Raw genomic sequence first — 18986 nt, 5'->3', positions numbered from 1 at the left:
TCGGGCTGGCTTGGACGTTGGGTGCTAAGTTTACATGAATTCGATATTCACGTCATTTACCACTCAAACCGCAAGCATGCTGACGCAGACGCTTTTTCTCGTTCGCCCCATTCTTTAGCCGTTGCACCTGTTTCCTTTGCCATCGATAGCATCGATACCGCTGACATGAATTCGGAACAACGCAAGGACCCTTGGATAGCCTCGCTCATAGACGTTCTTTCCTCATCTTCAGTGACACCACGCCAGCGTCTACCTCGGGCACTACGATTGATTGATTGATATGTGGGGTTTAACGTCCCAAAACCACCATTTGATTATGAGAGGCGCCGTAGTAAAGGGCTCAGGAAATTTCGACCACCTGGGGTTCTTTAACAAGCACCCAAATCTGAGCACACGGGCCTACAACATTTCCGCCTCCATCGGAAATGCAGCCGCCGCAGCCGGGATTCGAACCCGCAACCTGTGGGTCAGCAGCCGAGTACCTTAGCCACTAGACCACCGCGGCGGGGCTACCTCGGGCACTACGCCGGAAAATCACCCAGTATGCGAAACGGGATGCCTTGTTGTACCATCGCAACTATTAGCCGGATGGTAGGAAATGACTTTATGTTATACCTCGCCATTTGCGCCCCAACATGTGCGCGTACTTCCACACAGACCCTAGAAACGCGCACGCCGGTGTTTCCAAAGCACACGACCGGCTTCTCCAGCGATTTTTTCGGAGTGGAATATACTCGTACGTTCGCAAGTACATACGCTCCTGCACAGAGTGTGAGCGACGCAAAACAACTTGTTATGCCTCTGGTGAACTACAACCACTGCCTTGTCCAGCTCGGCCAATTGATAGAATCGGCATCGACCTTTACGGCCCACTACCTTGTACTCCTGCTGGAGATCGCTGGATTATTGTGGCCATTGACCATCTAACCCGTTAGGCTGAAACCGCCGCTTTGCCAGCCGCTTCTGCTCGTGATGTCGCCTTGTTCATCTTGCGTAGCTTTGTCCGTCACCATGGCGCGCCACGTGAGCTGCTTAGCGACCGTGGGCGGGCGTTTCTATCGCAAGTCATTTAGGAGCTTCTCAGTGAGTGCAATATTATTCATCGCACCACTACAAGCTATCACCCACAGACAAACGGTTTGACAGAGCGTCTTAACCGCACGCTCGGAGAAATGCTTTCTATGCACATATCCTCCAACTATTCTAATTTGGACTTGGTTCTGCCTTTCGTGACGTATGCGTATAATAAAGCCGCGCAAGCAACTACTGACTTTTCACCTTTTTTTTCTACTGTACGGATGTGAGCCCTCTTCTACGCTTGGCACGATACGTACTAACCGCCCAGATGCTTCAGAATTCCGCCAAGCCTCCGAAACTGTTCAGTGGGCCGAAAAGTGCCGCCAATTAGCGCGTTCATTTACGTCCGTCAAACAAGGTCTTCAAAAAGAACGACTTGATCCAGACAAGCCTGCTCACAGCTTCCCCGTAGGCTCATTTGTAGGGCTTTCGGTTCCATTTCAGTCCCCTGGCCTCTCCCGAAAGTTTGCACTTAAGTACAATGGTCCGTACCGCATCGTTCAATACACATCACCGGTCAACTACGTCGTTGAACTAGTGACACGTGCCGATGACAGACGATGCCGTGGTCGTGAGACAGTCCACATCAGCCGCCTAAAACCTTACTATAATCGCCTTGTGCTTGCTTTGCCGTGAGTCGCCAGGATGGCTCCTCTTCACCAACAGGGCAAATGTAGTGAGGAAGAGGGACAAAGACAGTATCTATTCGGAGCACCTAGAAGACGGCTACGGCGAAGAGCTCAGCTCGTGACTGTAATTGACGCCCCTTGAACCAGTCAGTTGGTTTTAGTCAATAAACCACCTTATAATATATATATATATATATATATATATATATATATATATATATATATATCTGCAGTTCAGGTGCAGGCGGATATGTTGTAGGCCCATATGCTCTGATTTGGGTGCACGTTAAAGAACCCCAGGTGGTCGAAATTTCCGGAGCCCTCCACTACGGCGTCGAACATAATCATATGGTGGTTTTGGGACGTAAAACCGCACATATCAATATATATATATATATATATATATATATATATATATATATATATATATATATATATATATATATATATATATATATATATATATATATATATATATATATATATATATATATATATATATATATAGCATCATTACTCGTTCCATCTTTTCACCTCTACATACTCATCATCACCACTCCAGTTTAGGTTGTGGGGCACATACTCGAGACAATAAAGAAGAGTCTTGAGGGTACTCGACGCCATCTTACAAGTGGTGGAGAGTGCTGCCTGATTCCCGCGTCCTCTCGCGCTCTCGCACAACCCCAGCGTCTTCTACAACACATCCCTGGAGCTCCGTTCAGGCCGCCGCTTAAACGTCCTGGGTGCGGTAGTGTCGCAAGCCGACCAGCCCAGCGCAGCAGCTGCGCCACCGCTCCCACTGCCAAGACACCCTTCTCACCTGGTCACCAGCCCTGAAAAGGATCCTCCGCTGTTCGCAGGGCTTCCGTGTGAGGACGTGGAAGACTGGCTCGAGGAGTATGACCGCGTGAGTGCCATCAACAAATGGGATGAGCTTGCAAAACTCACCCACGTTGCTTTCTGCTTGAGCGGCGTCGCAAAAACGTGGTTTTTAAACTACGCTACCGACTATTTGACATGGCCCGCCTTTATGCGCCAGCTCCGCCAGATTTTCGCCAACCCGTCAGTGCGCTCGGATATTGCCAAGAAAAAGCTTGGTGCACGTTTCCAACGCCCCGGCGAGTCTCACACTTCTTACATTGAAGATGTTCTCGCCCTTTGCCGCCGCATCGACAACCATATGGCGGAAAACGACCGCGTGCGCCACCTGCTGAAAGGCATTGCGACGGTCGCTTTTATTGCGCTTGTGGTGCAGAATCCGCAGACCGTCGCCAATGTTGTAGCTACCTGTAAGCGCCTCGAGGAGCTTCAAACCACTCGGGTGCAACCTGATAGGCCTGATCTCAGCTCGAGTCACGACACCACAGAGCTGCGTTCATTGATCCGCTCTATCATCCGCGAGGAACTTTACGCACAGGCTTCACTCGCCACCTTTATATTCGAACGATGCCACCTGCTACTAGTTTACGCGACGTCGTGAGGGAGGAACTGGCCTTGATCACAGGCACACCAGTTCCGTGCTCAGATCCTGTGCCCATGCCAAGTTATGCTCAAGGTGCTGCAACGACGCCTGCGCCCCACCAAAGCCTGGCCTCGATGACTGTCACACCTGTTCCGAGTTCTTATCCTGTGGCCATGCCAACTTATGCTCAGGTTGCTGCTAGGACACCTGCACCCCAGCACAGCCCAATGCAGCTACCAGTGCCCGATGTGCATGGCTCGTTCCACTCGCTCGCACCGCGACCATCTTCCCAGCCTTACAACACCTGGCGCACTACACGACCGACTTGCTTTTATTGCGGCATCCGTGGTCATATTTCAAGGTATTGCCGACGCCATCAACAAGACGAAAGACGAAGCTACGGGGACTATGAACGGGACGACTTCTACTCAACTGGACCACCCTATCACCGACAGTATCAGAACAGCACACGCCGGTCGCCGTCTCCGCAGAACTTTGCCTCAGTTGGCAGTTCCCGTTTCTCCCATCGTCGCTCACCTTCACCGATGTGGCGTTCCTCCTCTCCCCCTCGACCTTGTACTTCGATTCCCGACCGCCAACTCGAAAACTAAACAGTGCAGCTTCGGGAGGGAAAGCTGCATCTTTCGAACTGCTTCAAACTCCTCCACACCGCCCATCAAATGTTTTATTGGTGTATGTTGAAGGTATACAGACAGAGGCACTAGTAGACGCAGCCACATCACTTTCCGCAATTCGTGCAGACTTTTGTGCCCGCTTGAAAGAAGTTAGGACGCCATACGATGGCCCTCCCCTTCAATGCGCAGATGGAGTCCCTATTCAGCCTTCAAGTGTTTGTACAGTCCGCGTTTTCATAGACGGTATCCTTCACCACATTCAGTTTCTTGTACTTCCTTTGTGCACTCACACAGTCATTTTAGGATGGGACTTCCTTTCTTCGGCATCAGCTTTCATATCGAATCATCAGCGAGTAATTCATATGTCAGCTACTGAGAGTTCATCTGATGTCGATCCATACAGCTTCCGTTTCGTTTCTGCCGCGGATTGTTTCATTTCGCCAGGAGATGAACGAATTCTCACGATCGCTTCGGATACTATAGTTAACGGTGACGTGTTCATTGCTCCATCAGTTCCCTCCAAACCTGCGGGGCTTACCATTGCACCCGGCCTTGTGCGGTTTAACGACGGTAAGGCATTGGTCACCGCCTTGAACCCAACTTCGTCGCCAGTGATGCTGCCCCAGGGCACTGCTGTGAGCTGCTTCGCTGACAGCGAGCCTTTTTCGCTGGTTCCTCTTCACGCAGAATCACCGCCTTCGTCTGCTACAACCGATACCAAGGCAACCACTGCTGCTTTAAATGCTACCATAGGTCCTCACCTCACTGCTGAGAAAAAGAGAGACCTCTTAGACCTTCTCCAAAAGCACAGCTGTTCGTTCGACGTACATTCTAAAGTTTTGGGCCACACATCTGTTGCAGAGCACAGCATCGAAACCGAAAGCAGCTCCATTGTGCGCCGCCGCCCATACCGTCTGTCTTCGGGGGAACGGCGAATGATTGAGGAAAACGTCGCCGACATGCTCAAACGGGACATTATTCGACCTTCATCCAGCTCTTGGTCGTCTCCTGTGGTGTTGTCCGGAAAAAGGATGGCTCTGTCCGCTTTTGTATTGATTACAGAGCGCTAAATAAGATAACAAAAAAAGATGTATATCCGTTGCCACGCATAGGTGATGCCCTGGACTCCTTACAAGGCGCAGAATATTTCTCCAGCCTTGACCTTCTATCCGGGTATTAGCAAATACCCATGCGCGAAGCAGACAAGGAGAAAACAGCGTTTGCAACGCCTGATGAGCTTTACGAGTTCAACGTCATGTCTTTTGGCTTATGCAACGCTCCAGCAACATTCGAGCGCATGATAGATACTGTCTTACGTGGTCTAAAGTGGAAAACCTGCTTATGCTATTTGGACGAAATCGTAATTTATTCTTCTACTTTTCCTCAGCACCTTCTGCATTTGGACGAAGTTCTTACTTGCATTTCGAACGCTGGGCTTCAGCTCAATACAAAGAAGTGCCACTTCGCCAGCAGGAGCATCAAAGTATTGGGTCACCTTGTCAGCAAAGATGGCGTTCGACCCGACCCTGACAAGGTTGCTGCCGTAATTAATTTTCCACGTCTGGGCAATAAAAAACAATCGTGGGCCTGGCGTCTTACTTCCGACGCTTTATCAGTCACTTTGCTGCCATCGCGGGGCCGTTACACAAGCTTCTGACGTCAGGAACGGCCTTCACTTGGACTGACGAGTGTGAGTGTGCTTTTCAAGCCCTCAAACATGCTTTGACAGCAGACCCCGTCCTCCGTCACTTCGATGAGAGCGCACCCACTTTCCTTCACACTGATGCCAGCGGCCACGGAATCGGTGCCGTCCTTCTCCAGCATGACGACACTTCACGTGAGCGAGTAGTTGCTTATGCCAGCCCCACCGCGGTGGTCTAGTGGCTAAGGTACTCGGCTGCTGACCCGCAGAACGCGGGTTCGATTCCCGGCTGCGGCGGCTGCATTTCCGATGAAAGCGGAAATGTTGTAGGCCCGTGTACTCAGATTTGGGTGCACGTTAAAGAACCCCAGGTGGTCAAAATTTCCGGAGCCCTCCACTACGGCGTCTCTCATAAACAAATGGTGGTTTTGGGACGTTAAACCCCCCAAATCAATCAATCGATCAGTTGCGTATGCCAGCCGCGCACTAACACCTGCAGAGCAGAACTACTCGATAACAGAGCAGGAATGTCTTGCTGTCGTTTGGGCCATCCAGAAGTTTCGACCTTACCTGTATGGACGCCACTTCACTGTCATTACCGACCACCATGCCCTATGCTGGTTGTCCTCGCTGAAGAATTTGTCTGGGCGACTCGGTCGCTGGATACTCCGTTTGCAAGAGTACACTTTTGACGTTGTGTACAGGTCTGGCAAACAGCATCTGGATGCCGACGCTCTCTCTCGCTGCCCTTTGCCACTTTCATCTACAACCACACATCTTCGATGCCCCTCAGGTGATCAAGCGGCCTCCTCTGCACTCACGTTATCACCCCTGGCAGTTGCTGGGCCACTATCTTTAAACAGCAGCACTCAGTTTGCCGCGTGCCAACGTGACGACCCATACTGTAACCGCATCACCGGGTACTTGAATGACTCGTCTTCTCCACCTAATGCCAGACTACGTCGTCAGCTACGGCAGTTAAAGCTAGACAACAATGTTCTGCAACGCTATACTTACAATGCGGATGGGCATCGGTGGGTGCCAGTACTTCCCTGTTCACTGCAAAAACAAGTTCTCTCTCGAAGCACTCCACGACGATCCATCAGCTGGACACTTGGGATTTCAGAAGACCTACAACCGCGTTAGGAGCCGTTTCTTCTGGCCTGGTCTTTCTACCTTTGTGGCTAATTATGTCGCTTCTTGTGCACTGTGTCAACGCCGGAAACGACAAACTTCTGCTCCTGCTGGATTATTACAACCCATTCCATGTCCCGATACACCTTTTGTCGTTGTCGAAATAGACCTCATCGGACCACTTCCCGTAACGCCAGCGGGCCACCGCTAGATCGTCACAGCCGTCGACCACCTCACACGATACGCGGAGACCGCTCCTCTACGCACTAGCTCCGCCTCAGACGTTGCCGCCTTCTTTTTAGAAGCCATTGTGTTGCGTCATGGTGCACCTCGCACGTTGTTGAGTGACCAGAGCAAGGCCTTCATGTCGACAATTCTTGACGAAATGCTAAAAACTTGTGGCACAGTTCATAAGACCACATTCGCTTACCACCCGCAGACAAATGGCCTGACAGAGCGATTCCATCAGACTCTAATCGACATGATATCCATGTACATCGGACCGAACCACGATAACTGGGACAAAATCTTGCCGTTCGTAACGTTTGCACACAACACCGCTGTTCAACGAACCACCGGGTATTCACCTTTCTTCCTCGTCTATGGTCGTGCGCCGACATTCACTATTGACGCCTCTTTCTTCAATGTAACGTCAAAAACGTTCACGACTACGCCAGAAAATTTCGTCTCCAGGCTCGCTGACGCACGGCAACGTGCTCAACTTAACACGGAGGCCAGTCAACTAGACCGCAAGCAACGATATGAAAGCTTTCGTCGAGAGGTTACCTTCCGTCCTGGAGATGAAGTACTACTTTGGACGCCTGTTCGTACACCCGGATTGTGTGAAAAGTTTCAGTCACGCTTTCTTGGACCTTACGTTGTTAGTGAACGAACATCTCCTGTCAATTACCTTGTCACTCCCGTCGAGGATTCCTCGGACCGTCGTTACCGTGCATCCGAGATAGTTCACGTTTCACGCCTTAAACCTTTTGTTCGCCGCACTTTTCCCGCCTAAGTCTCGGCCGGGTCGGCCGATCAAGTGCGCGGGGAAAATAAGTGTGAGCATCAATACTCGTTCCATCTTTTCATCTGTACATACTCATCATCACCACTCCAGTTTAGGTTGTGGGGCACATACTCGAGACAATAAAGAAGAGTCTTGAGGGTACTGGACGCCATCTTACAATATATATATATATATATATATATATATATATATATATATATATATATATATATATATATATATATATATATATATATATATATGTTGTTAAGACGTTTATTGGCGGACACTCGTCGATGATGCACGACAGCGACAGTCAATGCGGGCACCGAATCTCTGCACGAGCTGCCTCTTCTTTTTACAAAAAGGGCGACCCACTAGAAGGCGCTGGAAAGGACGACCCACTGTTCGAAAGCTTCGCCACAATATATATATATATATATATATATATATATATATATATCGCAATAAAATATTTTATTACTTTAATTATCAACACAGTGTTTGGTGTTTCTTTAGAAATAGTACTTTCATTTCAACAAGAAAAAAATCTACCAAGTGGTCAAGCCTAAAGTGCCCTGTGGATACGCTCATGAGAAAGATAAATTACCGGTCGTGCTTGCCAGGACACCATGCTGCAGCTTTTCGTGAATCCACAGTACAGTGACGTTTGATCACAAGTGCATGTGCAAAAATAGAATTGAAAACCATTGTTGATGGCAAAACGCTGAAATTTCTCACAGTGGGGCAAAGACTGAAGCGATCTGCCTTTTAGAATTCATGCCAGAAACTCCCCAGAAGTTGTAAATTATACTGATTGTGCGCAACGAATTTCAATTGTATTCGTTTTTAATTCTATTTATTATACAAATGAACTCCCATTAACCTTGTCGCAATTTCGAAATACACTTTGCTGTGTTTAGGTACTTTTTTACGTTCTGAATACACGTGGAATTGCAAACTCAATTCCATGATTTTCAAGCAGTTAGGCCCCAGTAGCTATTTCATGACGAAAATACCTTTGATTGCCGCTACTTGACCGGATAAAAAAACAGTCAGCTCTCCGCACACCCTTAAAGTTATCTCGTCGTTCAAGTGCATTCAGCAAGTACCGATCGCGCTTTGTTTTTACGTAAGTGCTTCATGTATCTTACCGCCGACAATTTCTTTTTCAGATGATTGGCCACGTGATGATGCGTGCATTAGATGTGCGAGGCATACATACCCTCGAAGGCTATGTTCCAGATGAAAATGACGACGTCATTCGAGAATACACGAAAAGAGCTCAGTGTTTGCGGAGATCCCATAAGTCCGTCGTGAGTAGACCTACCGAAGGTTTTGCCTCATCTAACATTTTTCAATATATATATATATATATATATATATATATATATATATATATATATATATGCTAGTGAGAACAAAAAGAAAAAAATTGCGCTGTAAAAAAGATTTGCGTGTTGTGTAATAATAGCAGTCGTGTGTACATACACCCGCTAAAGAGCTAAATATTTAGTTCATTTCTTTATGATACTTATTTATTCTTGCTCGAATATGTCAAATATTACTTTCATATTGTACGTTACCCAACATAAACCAAGACTCAAACATTTGTGGGATGAAATCAGCCTCATTATTTTTTTTCTGAATTAGTCAAAAACACGCGAAACACGCGAAATATAAAATACATATCGCTACTTAGTACCGCTAATCTAATGCCGCTGTTCGAGTGCGTCCAGGAGTTCCTTAGCTAATATATGGCTGAGTTCGATCGTCAGTGCATCGTGCACGGCCTCACACTCACAGATGAGCGCGGTGGCTGCGTCTAGAGAGGCGCGTCTATCAAACAGCAGGAGGCCCTGTACAATGAAGGAACTCAGCGGCGTAGCAGCTAAACAACGGGGATTTATTTTGCTTTATTGCCCGTTTCTGTACAACCAGGATAAAGTAGTCGTTATGCTGTGACATGTTTTTTTCAGTTTCCTTGCACCGCGTAATGTCAAAGCTCTGTGGCTGGGGTCGCAGAAACTTTGCGAAAAGAAAGGATTTTTAGACCCAAAAATAAAAATTGAGGGCAGTTTATTTCAAGCTTTTTAGCTCCTGAGCGTACACAAAAACAGAATAACAGTAATAATTGTGAATGTGCTGTGAAAAAAAGTCAACATTTTTAGATGTACTAATTGGCCTAACAAATAAATTTCAAATATTTGAAGTTGAAAAGCTTTTAACCGTTTTTTATAAGACATATCACGCTGAAAATTGATTGCAACTTTATTAGAAATTCTTTAGTTGACTTTTGTTGGCAACCGCCGTTGTGAAGCTCGACAATGAGCACCACCTTATTCAGCTAAAATAAAGTAAGGCTCTCTTAGAAAAAAATCAAGTTGAATGCAACAAATGTTTAATTCAGACTTAGCTGTGCTTGCTCGAAGCAATGACGCTGGGGTCACTGTTTCTGAAAAGAAAGGAGAGCCACTGAGAAACGAAATTCAGAACAGCTACGCAACATCCAACTCATGGCGTCATTCTGAACGGAGCTCTACAAAGTCTGGGAATGATGCACGTTTTGAATCTTAGGTCCTGTAGACGTAATGCATAAAGTTTGTTGTCAGTAGAATTTAAGCATATGCAATCGTGTGTATGGTTTTGCGTACCCAAACAACTATATGAATTTCACTGACCCGGAAGTGGAGGGCTCCGGTAATGTTGACCACCTGGTGCACAGACATCGCACAGGACACGGGTCTTTACCATTTCGCCGCCACCGAAATGCGACCGCGACGACCGGGATCGAAGCAGAAACCTCCAGGCTAGCGGCCAGGCACCCTAAATATAGATCCACCGAGCACACTGGAGGAAAGGTTATTTCTGACGACACATAGGGCGTAGATAAGAGGGGATTGATGCGTACGAAAAGCGGTGTTATCGAAACGGGAACATAAAACAAATATTCTGTGCCTTCGTGCGTACGCGCTATTTGGACATAACACCACTGTGGAAACGTTTACCACATCGCACTAAAGACATTCCTAAGTTCTTGCGTCTGATGCTGATACAAAGCACAACTGCGCGTCAATGGCGAACGTCTTTCATATCACAATTTTTTCAGCCATCAAAATCCAGTCCAGTACCTTATCTGACAAGGCTGCAGCCAATACAACTTCAGCTGTAGTCGTAACTGACCTGAAAACCTTCTTCAAAAAAAAAAGCTCGGAGTTTATTGGCAGAGCTTATGCGGTATGCAAACACTAAATGAACCACTGATAATAATGCCACGAGGAATTGTTAAGGCGCAGTACAACGCAGACGTTGTTAAAAGAGGAACGCTGACGGCATCGCTACGACTCATGAAGCCCGCCGGAAGGCACGAGCCGGCCCAGCCTGTGCACGAGCTGCTACCGAGCAGCGGAAAAGAAGAGAAGAAGAGGACGACGAGCGTTCGCTGCTTTCTCCCAGCTACTGTGTAGTTCTTTTGGCTTTGGGCACAAGTTCGCCCTTATTAAACCTTGTAAATAGGACGTCCCGGTTGTGAGGTTGTTATATCCGTTACATTTTCTGGTGGAGGTGCTGGGTACATGATTCCGAGCCCCACGCAAGAGCGAAGTCCAAGCACTGACCAGCCGCAACCAGTGGAGCTTACACCGGTGCACCAACGAGTCAGCCGCCGTATCCGAGGAGAGTTGCCAGAATTTGGGCCACTCCCTTCTGTATCAAGGGCATCGGTGACGGAGACAAGCGCCGCCACCACCATGACGAGCCAAGTTACGCCGGCACAACTCATCGTAAGCCAACCGGTCATCCCAAAGGTGTTTCATGGTGACCCATACGAGGACGCCGAAGACTGGTTAGAGCATTTCGAGAGAGTGGGAAATCTAAATCAGTGGAACGAGGAAGGCAAGCTGCGTAACGTCTACATTGCGTTGGAAGACTCTGCACGAGTGTGGTACGAAAACCACGAGGCATCTCTGACGTCGTGGCAAGAGTTTCGGCGGCAGCTACTGAGTACGTTCGCCAACAGTGATCGCCGGGAAAAGGCGGAAGCAGCTCTCCGCACACGGATTCAACGAACGAACGAAACTGTCGCGATGTACATCGAAGACATGTCCCGCCTTTTCAAGCGAGCTGATCCTGGCATGACGGAAGACAAGAAAGTGCGCCACCTCATGCACGGGGTAAAGCAAGAATTGTTCGCGGGACTCATCCGCAATCCGCCCCGTACTGTTGCTGAGTTTCGGTCGGAAGCAACAACCATCGAAACGACGCTTCAGCAGAGAGCCCGACAGTACAACCGCGACGTAGCCGGTGCATCCGCAGGAGTCTACTCAGCAGGCGTCGTGGATAATCTTGACACATTGCGCGAGCTCGTCCGGTCTGTTGTCAGGGAAGAATTAAGGAAACTGCAGTCACCTGATGTCACCCCCGAGCTGTCTCTTGCTGAAGTTGTCCGAGACGAAATTCGACAGGCCATGCGGGAGCCGCGGAGTGATGTGCCGGCGACACGACGGGCGGTAACGTACTCCGAGGTGCTCAGGCGACCTACTCTGCACTGTTCGCCGATCGAGACACCAAGTACTTATGTGCAGACAATGCGCAGCCCGCCTGAAATCGTAGAGGCAACACGCACTCCACCTCGTGCGAGAGAGATGATGCCACGGAAGAGCGATGTGTGGCGAGATGCCACACGTAGGCCCTTGTGTTTCCACTGTGGAGAGGCTGGCCACCTGTACCGATTCTGCCGATATCGTCAAGCTGGTCTTAGGGGATTCGCCATCAATGCACCGTGTCCGCGAAACGGCGAAAGACCTTCCGAGATTGAAGAATACCTATGCTCACGTCGGGAATTTGACCCGCCTCGTCGTCATCAACCACGCTCACCATCCCCTATGCGCTACCGCTCGTCTAGCCCACGTCCCTTCCCAAGCACGTCTAGGCAGCGTTCGCCTAGCCCAAATCCGGGAAACTGAAGAGGGCGACCTGTGGAGGCGAGGCCGCTGGCGACTTGGGATGTGAAGATCCTCCACTGCGGTACGAGCCTGATAACGACGACTGTTTCCAGGTAAAGGAGTGCAGTACAGAGAAAATTACTTCAGACTTGCCGTTGGTGATTGACGGACTAGAGCTCAATGCTTTGATCGATACTGGTGCGGATTATTCTGTGATAAGTTACGAATTAGCGAAGCGACTCAAGAAAGTTCTGACCGAATGGGGTGGACCTCAAGTACGTACTGCAGGTGGTCACCTCATAACCCCTTCCGGCCGATGTACCGCAAGGGTCATGATACGGGGCTTCACTTACGTCGGTGACTTTGTCGTCCTGCCTGTGTGCTCGAGGGAAGTGATACTGGGAATGGATTTCCTACAAGCTAATGGTGCGATTATCAATTTACAGAGGTCGAGCGTGTCCTTTTCGACGGAGCAAGCTTTAAAGGTAGCACGATCAGATGAACGATGTACCACTCCACTGCGCGTCGTCGACGATGATGTGACTGTACCGCCACGGAGCAGTATAATGGTTCTCGTGCATAATGATGCATTCAGCGACTACGAGGGTGTGGCGGAGAGCAACGTGGATGTTTTCTTGAAAAGAGGCGTTTGTGTGGCACGAGGGATTATCCAGCTGCGAAACGGGTGCACAGACATCCTCTTGACGAATTTCGGTAACGAATTCCAGCACATCGCAAAAGGGACGGCAATAGCGTTTCTTCATGAGTTCTGTGAAGTGACAGAAATATGCAGTCTTGAAACGACGTCACCGAATGTGAAACTTCCATCTGATGCCTGCGACACAATATACGTAAATCCTAATCTTTCAGAGATTCAACGTCAACAGCTATACGACCTCGTGCGGGAATTTGGCAGCTGTTTCTCCAACAGTTCAAAGGTACGGCGCACGAGCATTACAAAACACAGGATCATAACGGACGAGACAACCAGGCCGGTATGCCAGCACCCGTATCGTGTTTCCCCTAAGGAAAGGGAAGTCATCAAGAAGCAGGTACGAGAAATGCTTGAAGATGATGTTATCCAGCCTTCTAACAGCCCGTGGTCATCTCCCGTGGTGCTTGTCAAGAAGAAGGATAACACGCTACGGTTTTGTGTCGACTACAGGAAACTGAATGCTGTGACTAAACGGGATGTATATCCCCTTCCACGCATCGACGACACGTTAGATCGACTTCGGTGTGCCAAGTTCTTCTCATCACTAGATCTGAAAAGTGGATACTGGCAGATCGAGGTTGATGAACGTGATCGCGAAAAGACTGCTTTTGTTACCCCGGACGGACTTTACGAATTTAAGGCTCTCCCGTTTGGTCTCTGTTGTGCGCCGGCAACGTTCCAACGCATGATGGACACTGTGCTTTCCGGATTGAAGTGGCAGTGTTGCCTAGTGTACCTAGACGACGTGGTCATCTTCGCGGCTACATTTGAGGAGCACATCAAGCGCCTTCGGTCAGTGTTAGAGGCAATCCGTTCGGCAGATTTGACAATCAAGCCAGAGAAGTGCCGATTAGCTTTCGAAGAGCTTCGTTTTCTTGGGCATGTCGTCAGCGCCCAAGGTGTTCGCCCTGATCCTGATAAGACGGCCGCCGTCGCAAGGTTTCCGGTGGTAATCGAAACTCAGAAACTTGCTAGCAGCATACGGTCACGCCACGTACAGGTATCACTTCGAGGCTGCGAGTGAAATAGGACACCACACAGCACACATGCGTAACTTCTATCCAGTAGAGATTCGCCGTGGTGTGTGTGGAACACCCTTGTTACCCTCTTTGTGTTGCCAAGCAGTGTCATAATTTTTCCATGTTTATGCACAAAACTTTCCTTTTTACATCGCAAACACACGTGACCATTCCTTACACATGTGCAACGTGATACTACCGCCCAACAACGTATATCTCAATATAATCGAAACTTCGCCCATCTGTGTCGGTAATGATATAGGAATGCATTCTACAAGTGCATCTTGACACAGAAATACAGATACTCAATACTATTGAACTGCCAATGAGATCCTCTCGCGATACTCTTGTGCCGTGATACTGCATCGCTTTGGCGTGCAGCAGCGTCGCAAGGTCCCAAGGTCGTTCTGGCTGCAGCAGCGCTTGCAGTGCTGGCCGGGGTCGCAGAGGATCACCAAGGGCTGCAGGGGCGTTGTAGAAGTGAGGTAGTTCACTGATATGTGAAGGCAAGCCAATTCAACTACCGTGGAGCTGGCGTAGAAGGGAAGGCGGCACTCGATGGCTGCTATCACGGCAGAGCAAAAGTGTTGAACAGACCCGTCTATGAACATCAGAAGATTCCCCCCCCCCCCCACCTGACATGAATTTTCGCCACATCTTGCTAGTTGAGCCCACATTCCGGAGTGCGCCTTTGGCTGAGGTTGTCCTACTTCAACTGCGTGTTGACAGGCTGCTGGTGCTGTGGTGGGGCTGAATAGAACAGGAAGCGTAGAGAACTGGTTCACAGAGAGCGCAGATCTGTTCTATCCATGACGCTAGTCAATTTAACAGTCTTCAAAGTAGAGTGGTGGTCCCAGGGGCCCTGTGGAGAGGTTCGGCAGGATGCAGCGCATGTAGTAGCAAAAGGAGTCAGAGAACTATCATAATTATTAAAATGTAAGCTGCCTATGCCAATGAAGTATTCAACGGGCTGAAGCAGGATGTATAATACCCAGAAGATTTCATTTAATAAAAGTAATTTATATAACGTGAGATTAAACAGTACATATGGATTATGTAATGATGACCATGCAAAGAAGCCGCTCGAGGGTAAGGACTGTGTGCTTTCAAGAAAGCGTATATCTGTACGTAGGTGTGAGCAACTTCCCAGTGAACTTTAAACTTTAGAACACGCATAAGTAGTGCTGCACGTGAGCAGCTCGTGGTACTTTATATTGAAACAGGAGAAACGTTGATAATTCAAATGCCCTTGTTTTTGCACGTACGTGGGAGTCTATACCTTGAAGACATGTTCTACATGATTCGATCAGTGTTGCCTTAAGCATACAAATATTTTGTAAAGCTGCCAAATCCGACAGCAGTATAGAAATATGTATCTTTTTCTGTTTATTGTGGCCAGCCATTCTCTGATACCTCTAGTTGTAAATTCCTTCTAATAGGTTGCTTTTCAATGCATTATAATACGAATAGTTCAATGACAAGCACAGTACTATCGTCGAACTAATAAAAGCAAAAATGCATGTATCTTCTTCTGTACTTGTCAGTGGCAAACGACGTGTCATTTTCACAGCAATGTTATCTCGTAGCTCACGAGTGGTGTTGTAGATCATTCATTTCATATCTCGAAACGTGGGTTCCGGCTGCCGTGCTTCACTAACTGACAATGCAATTTCGTAATTTTTTGTGAATCCTAATAGCAGAAAACATGCACAAGGGTCGCGTCTGCCCGAAAAATGTTGATTTCAATGTGCAAAGCTTAGGTCACCATCAAGGCACCGAATAAGCAACTGATAATATTTAACATCGGTAGTATCATTGTAATGTCGTCATGAGTCAGTGTTGACGCCATGATCTCCCTTAATTTCTGTCACTACTGTAATATTTGCAATAAAAATTTAGTCAATACACTCGTGTTTTCTTTCGTTATGTTTTAGCATACGTGAGCTTGGTATATATGGTGCGCTGTATATGCCACATTTACGTTTATTCTACTTGACTTGTTTTTGGACACCATAAACATTGGTACAAACGAAAGCAAACAAATTTCAGTTAGTTCATAGTACACGTTATTTTGAGTTAGAGCATTTCCTTGTCAAACACACAAGTATATGTTGAATTTAAATGCTACTAGTGGACAGTCAGGTGCTGATATGTAACGGAATGGAGCGAATTTGTTCTAGAGTTATGATCCACTAAAGATGCATTGTGTAAAAATGTAGAGAGAGTCCGAATTAATGACTTGGTAACCGTCAGTGTCGAGGCCTCACTGTACAGTACATAAGGACGTGGACAAACTTGCGCAGTGTTCGTATGCACGTAAAGTGCATAATAATGTGACGCCCAGAAAATAGAGGCAGACAAACACAGATACATTCAACGTCTAATGACCCTACTACTTCTCTACCACCTTTTTTTGTTGGAAGCATTCTGAAATAATGATTCGTATAAAAATAAGTATTCCACGCAAAGTTTTATATTTCCAGCTGTCCCTACGTGGCCAGGAAGAAACGCTGAGTGATGAGCTTGACAGCGAGAACCTGGCTGACCTCGTGGGCACCAAGATGGCGTATGATGCTTTCGAGCATACAGTGAGTGAATACAGGGACCAAAACCTCGCCGGGCTCAACATGTCAGTGCAGCAGCTGTTCTTCGTCAACCACTGCGCGAAGGGGTGCTCTGAAGACAACTCTGCAGTACCACCCTACGCATCACCGCGCGCGCGTTGCATAGTGCCACTGATGAACATGCGGGAGTTCTCCGACGTTTTTGGCTGCGCTGCAAGAACACCCATGAATCCACACGAGAAGTGCACTTTTTGGTAGTAAATTCGTTACTTCTGTACCTCATTCTATCCATCTGTTGGTCATGTTTCAGTGCCCTCGAGTCGAAAAAAGATTTCACAAGAAGTATATTAAAACACATTCGTAAGCTTCACTGAATATATCCATTGCTGTTAACGTGTTTCAATGGTGAAGGTATTCAGCCTACGTTCTTTGTGCGGCCAGTCAGAGAACTATCATAACAATTAAAAGGTGTGCATCAAAATGCAGAAATTCCGATTGCTCACTAGTGTCTCGCTTGGCAAGCCCGCATTTGCCAGGATGGTTGGTTGTCTGTGGACGAATGGACGCTCTATTACTAAGGCCATACTTGTGTTCGCAAGACAGCAGATGCTTTTTTGCGTGTTCATAGTTACTACACTTTTTGAGTGTTGACCGAATACTAGTTTATATAGAAACGAAAAAATAGAGCAAGAAGATTGAACTGGAAAACGATATGTTTTTGTTACGCAAAAAGGGTTGCTGTTTCACACCTGGTTTAATGGACCCCTGGATCATTTCCTGGTTAAGTATTTTCTCTCCCATTTTGCCAACTTTCGCTGTACGAAAAGAAGGCATGAAAAGGTGTCGAAAAATCGCAATGAAGGTTTTCTTTCATATAACGAAAATGCTCAACTCTTCGCCCCCTCCTTGTGCACTTGCTTTCTAGGTGCACTTAAGACAGATGCCAAAGTACAAAGCTAGACAGCTGGATTGAAATACATTTATTTTATGGAAACATTTGAAGCTCAAGTAGTTGGCCTGGTTTGGTGCTAGAACTCGAAATCACTAATAAATATGAAAATCTGCTACGTGAGCCATAGACACGTCACCTAACTTCGTATCTATTATGCTGCTGTTTCACATTCACAACACTAAACCTGTAGAGAGAGGGGGCATTTCGGTATGACACTGGCCCCCAATGTCTTACGTTTTTCTACATTAGCGTACATGTTAGGAAAATTACAACCTAGAACACTCCGGTCAAAGATTCAGTGTATGACTCATTCGGCAAAACCAGCACCTTCCGACTGGCAGGCCTACGGACCCTGCGTCAAGATGTCAGGTTACTTGTACCATTTTCAATGTGACTGCTGTCGGCAGGCAGGGCTCAGCAATGAAAATTTTGATTTCACTGCACCAGCAGCCCCACGAGGCGGCCGCCAGGTATTCCCTGTCGGTCCCTACGTGGAATATGCCCGCTATACGCTGAATGCGTCCTGAAGGATTAAAAGAAAGATTTTTTTTCATTCCTCTCCACTACACAATGTAGCAACATAGTCTGCACAGGTCGGTAGACTTATTGCGCGCTTCGTAAATATGCATCTCTCGTTGCCGCTGTACTACCACTCTGACTCTCTTTTACCCCTGCGCGTGGCCTTGCTCGAAATACCTGCTCATTTCACCTCTCTTCGTGCGTAGTTTTGATGGCAAAGGGGCGTTTTCCCTTGATGTAACTGCTATCGCTTGATAACGTAGGTGTTCGACATATTTCTATTGACTCGCAATACACCCCTCATTGTTACAAAGGGCGGGTATCATCTGGGTCGCAGAAAATGGCCCCCTGTTTGCTAACGCAGCATTCCGAGAGCTCACGAACCGCGTTTACTGAAAGAAGTGCCCAACGCAGATGGCGCATCAAAGAAACCCCAGAGCTACACTGAAGCACTAAGAATACCATTCGAAACTGAAAGCACTTACTACCTCCACACAGAGCCTTCGGCTGCGAGAAAGGTACGGATAAGGGGCGGGAACTCCAGAATAGGTCATTTCCCTGGTTTTTCATCCTTTACATCTTCCCTTGTAAACGATGTATAGACTATGCAGCACCTGTGTAGCAAAGCGCATAGTGTGAACCTATCCCTGGGTACTTTCACAGTCGCTCAGCGACCCCATTCTTCCCCA

At 47.6% G+C, this 18986-nt stretch overlaps 1 protein-coding gene across 1 annotated transcript in view; it reads left to right on the top strand.

The window, feature by feature from the left end:
- LOC142802946 (neprilysin-1-like) overlaps positions 1-17093 on the top strand; it is a 41458-nt gene extending 24365 nt beyond the window's left edge. Inside the window, exons 4-5 of the mRNA XM_075888030.1 lie at positions 8761-8901; positions 16746-17093. Coding sequence (XP_075744145.1) covers positions 8761-8901; positions 16746-17084 — 480 coding nt within the window. The 3' untranslated portion in view covers positions 17085-17093. The remainder of the gene's footprint in view (positions 1-8760; positions 8902-16745) is intronic.
- Positions 17094-18986: the final 1893 nt, after the last annotated feature.

This window comes from Rhipicephalus microplus, chromosome 3 (genome assembly GCF_043290135.1).
Source record: "Rhipicephalus microplus isolate Deutch F79 chromosome 3, USDA_Rmic, whole genome shotgun sequence".
NCBI classification, from domain to species: Eukaryota; Metazoa; Arthropoda; class Arachnida; order Ixodida; family Ixodidae; genus Rhipicephalus; species Rhipicephalus microplus.
Note: the sequence above shows the minus strand (reverse complement) of the source record. Positions and strands in the feature narration are given on the sequence as shown.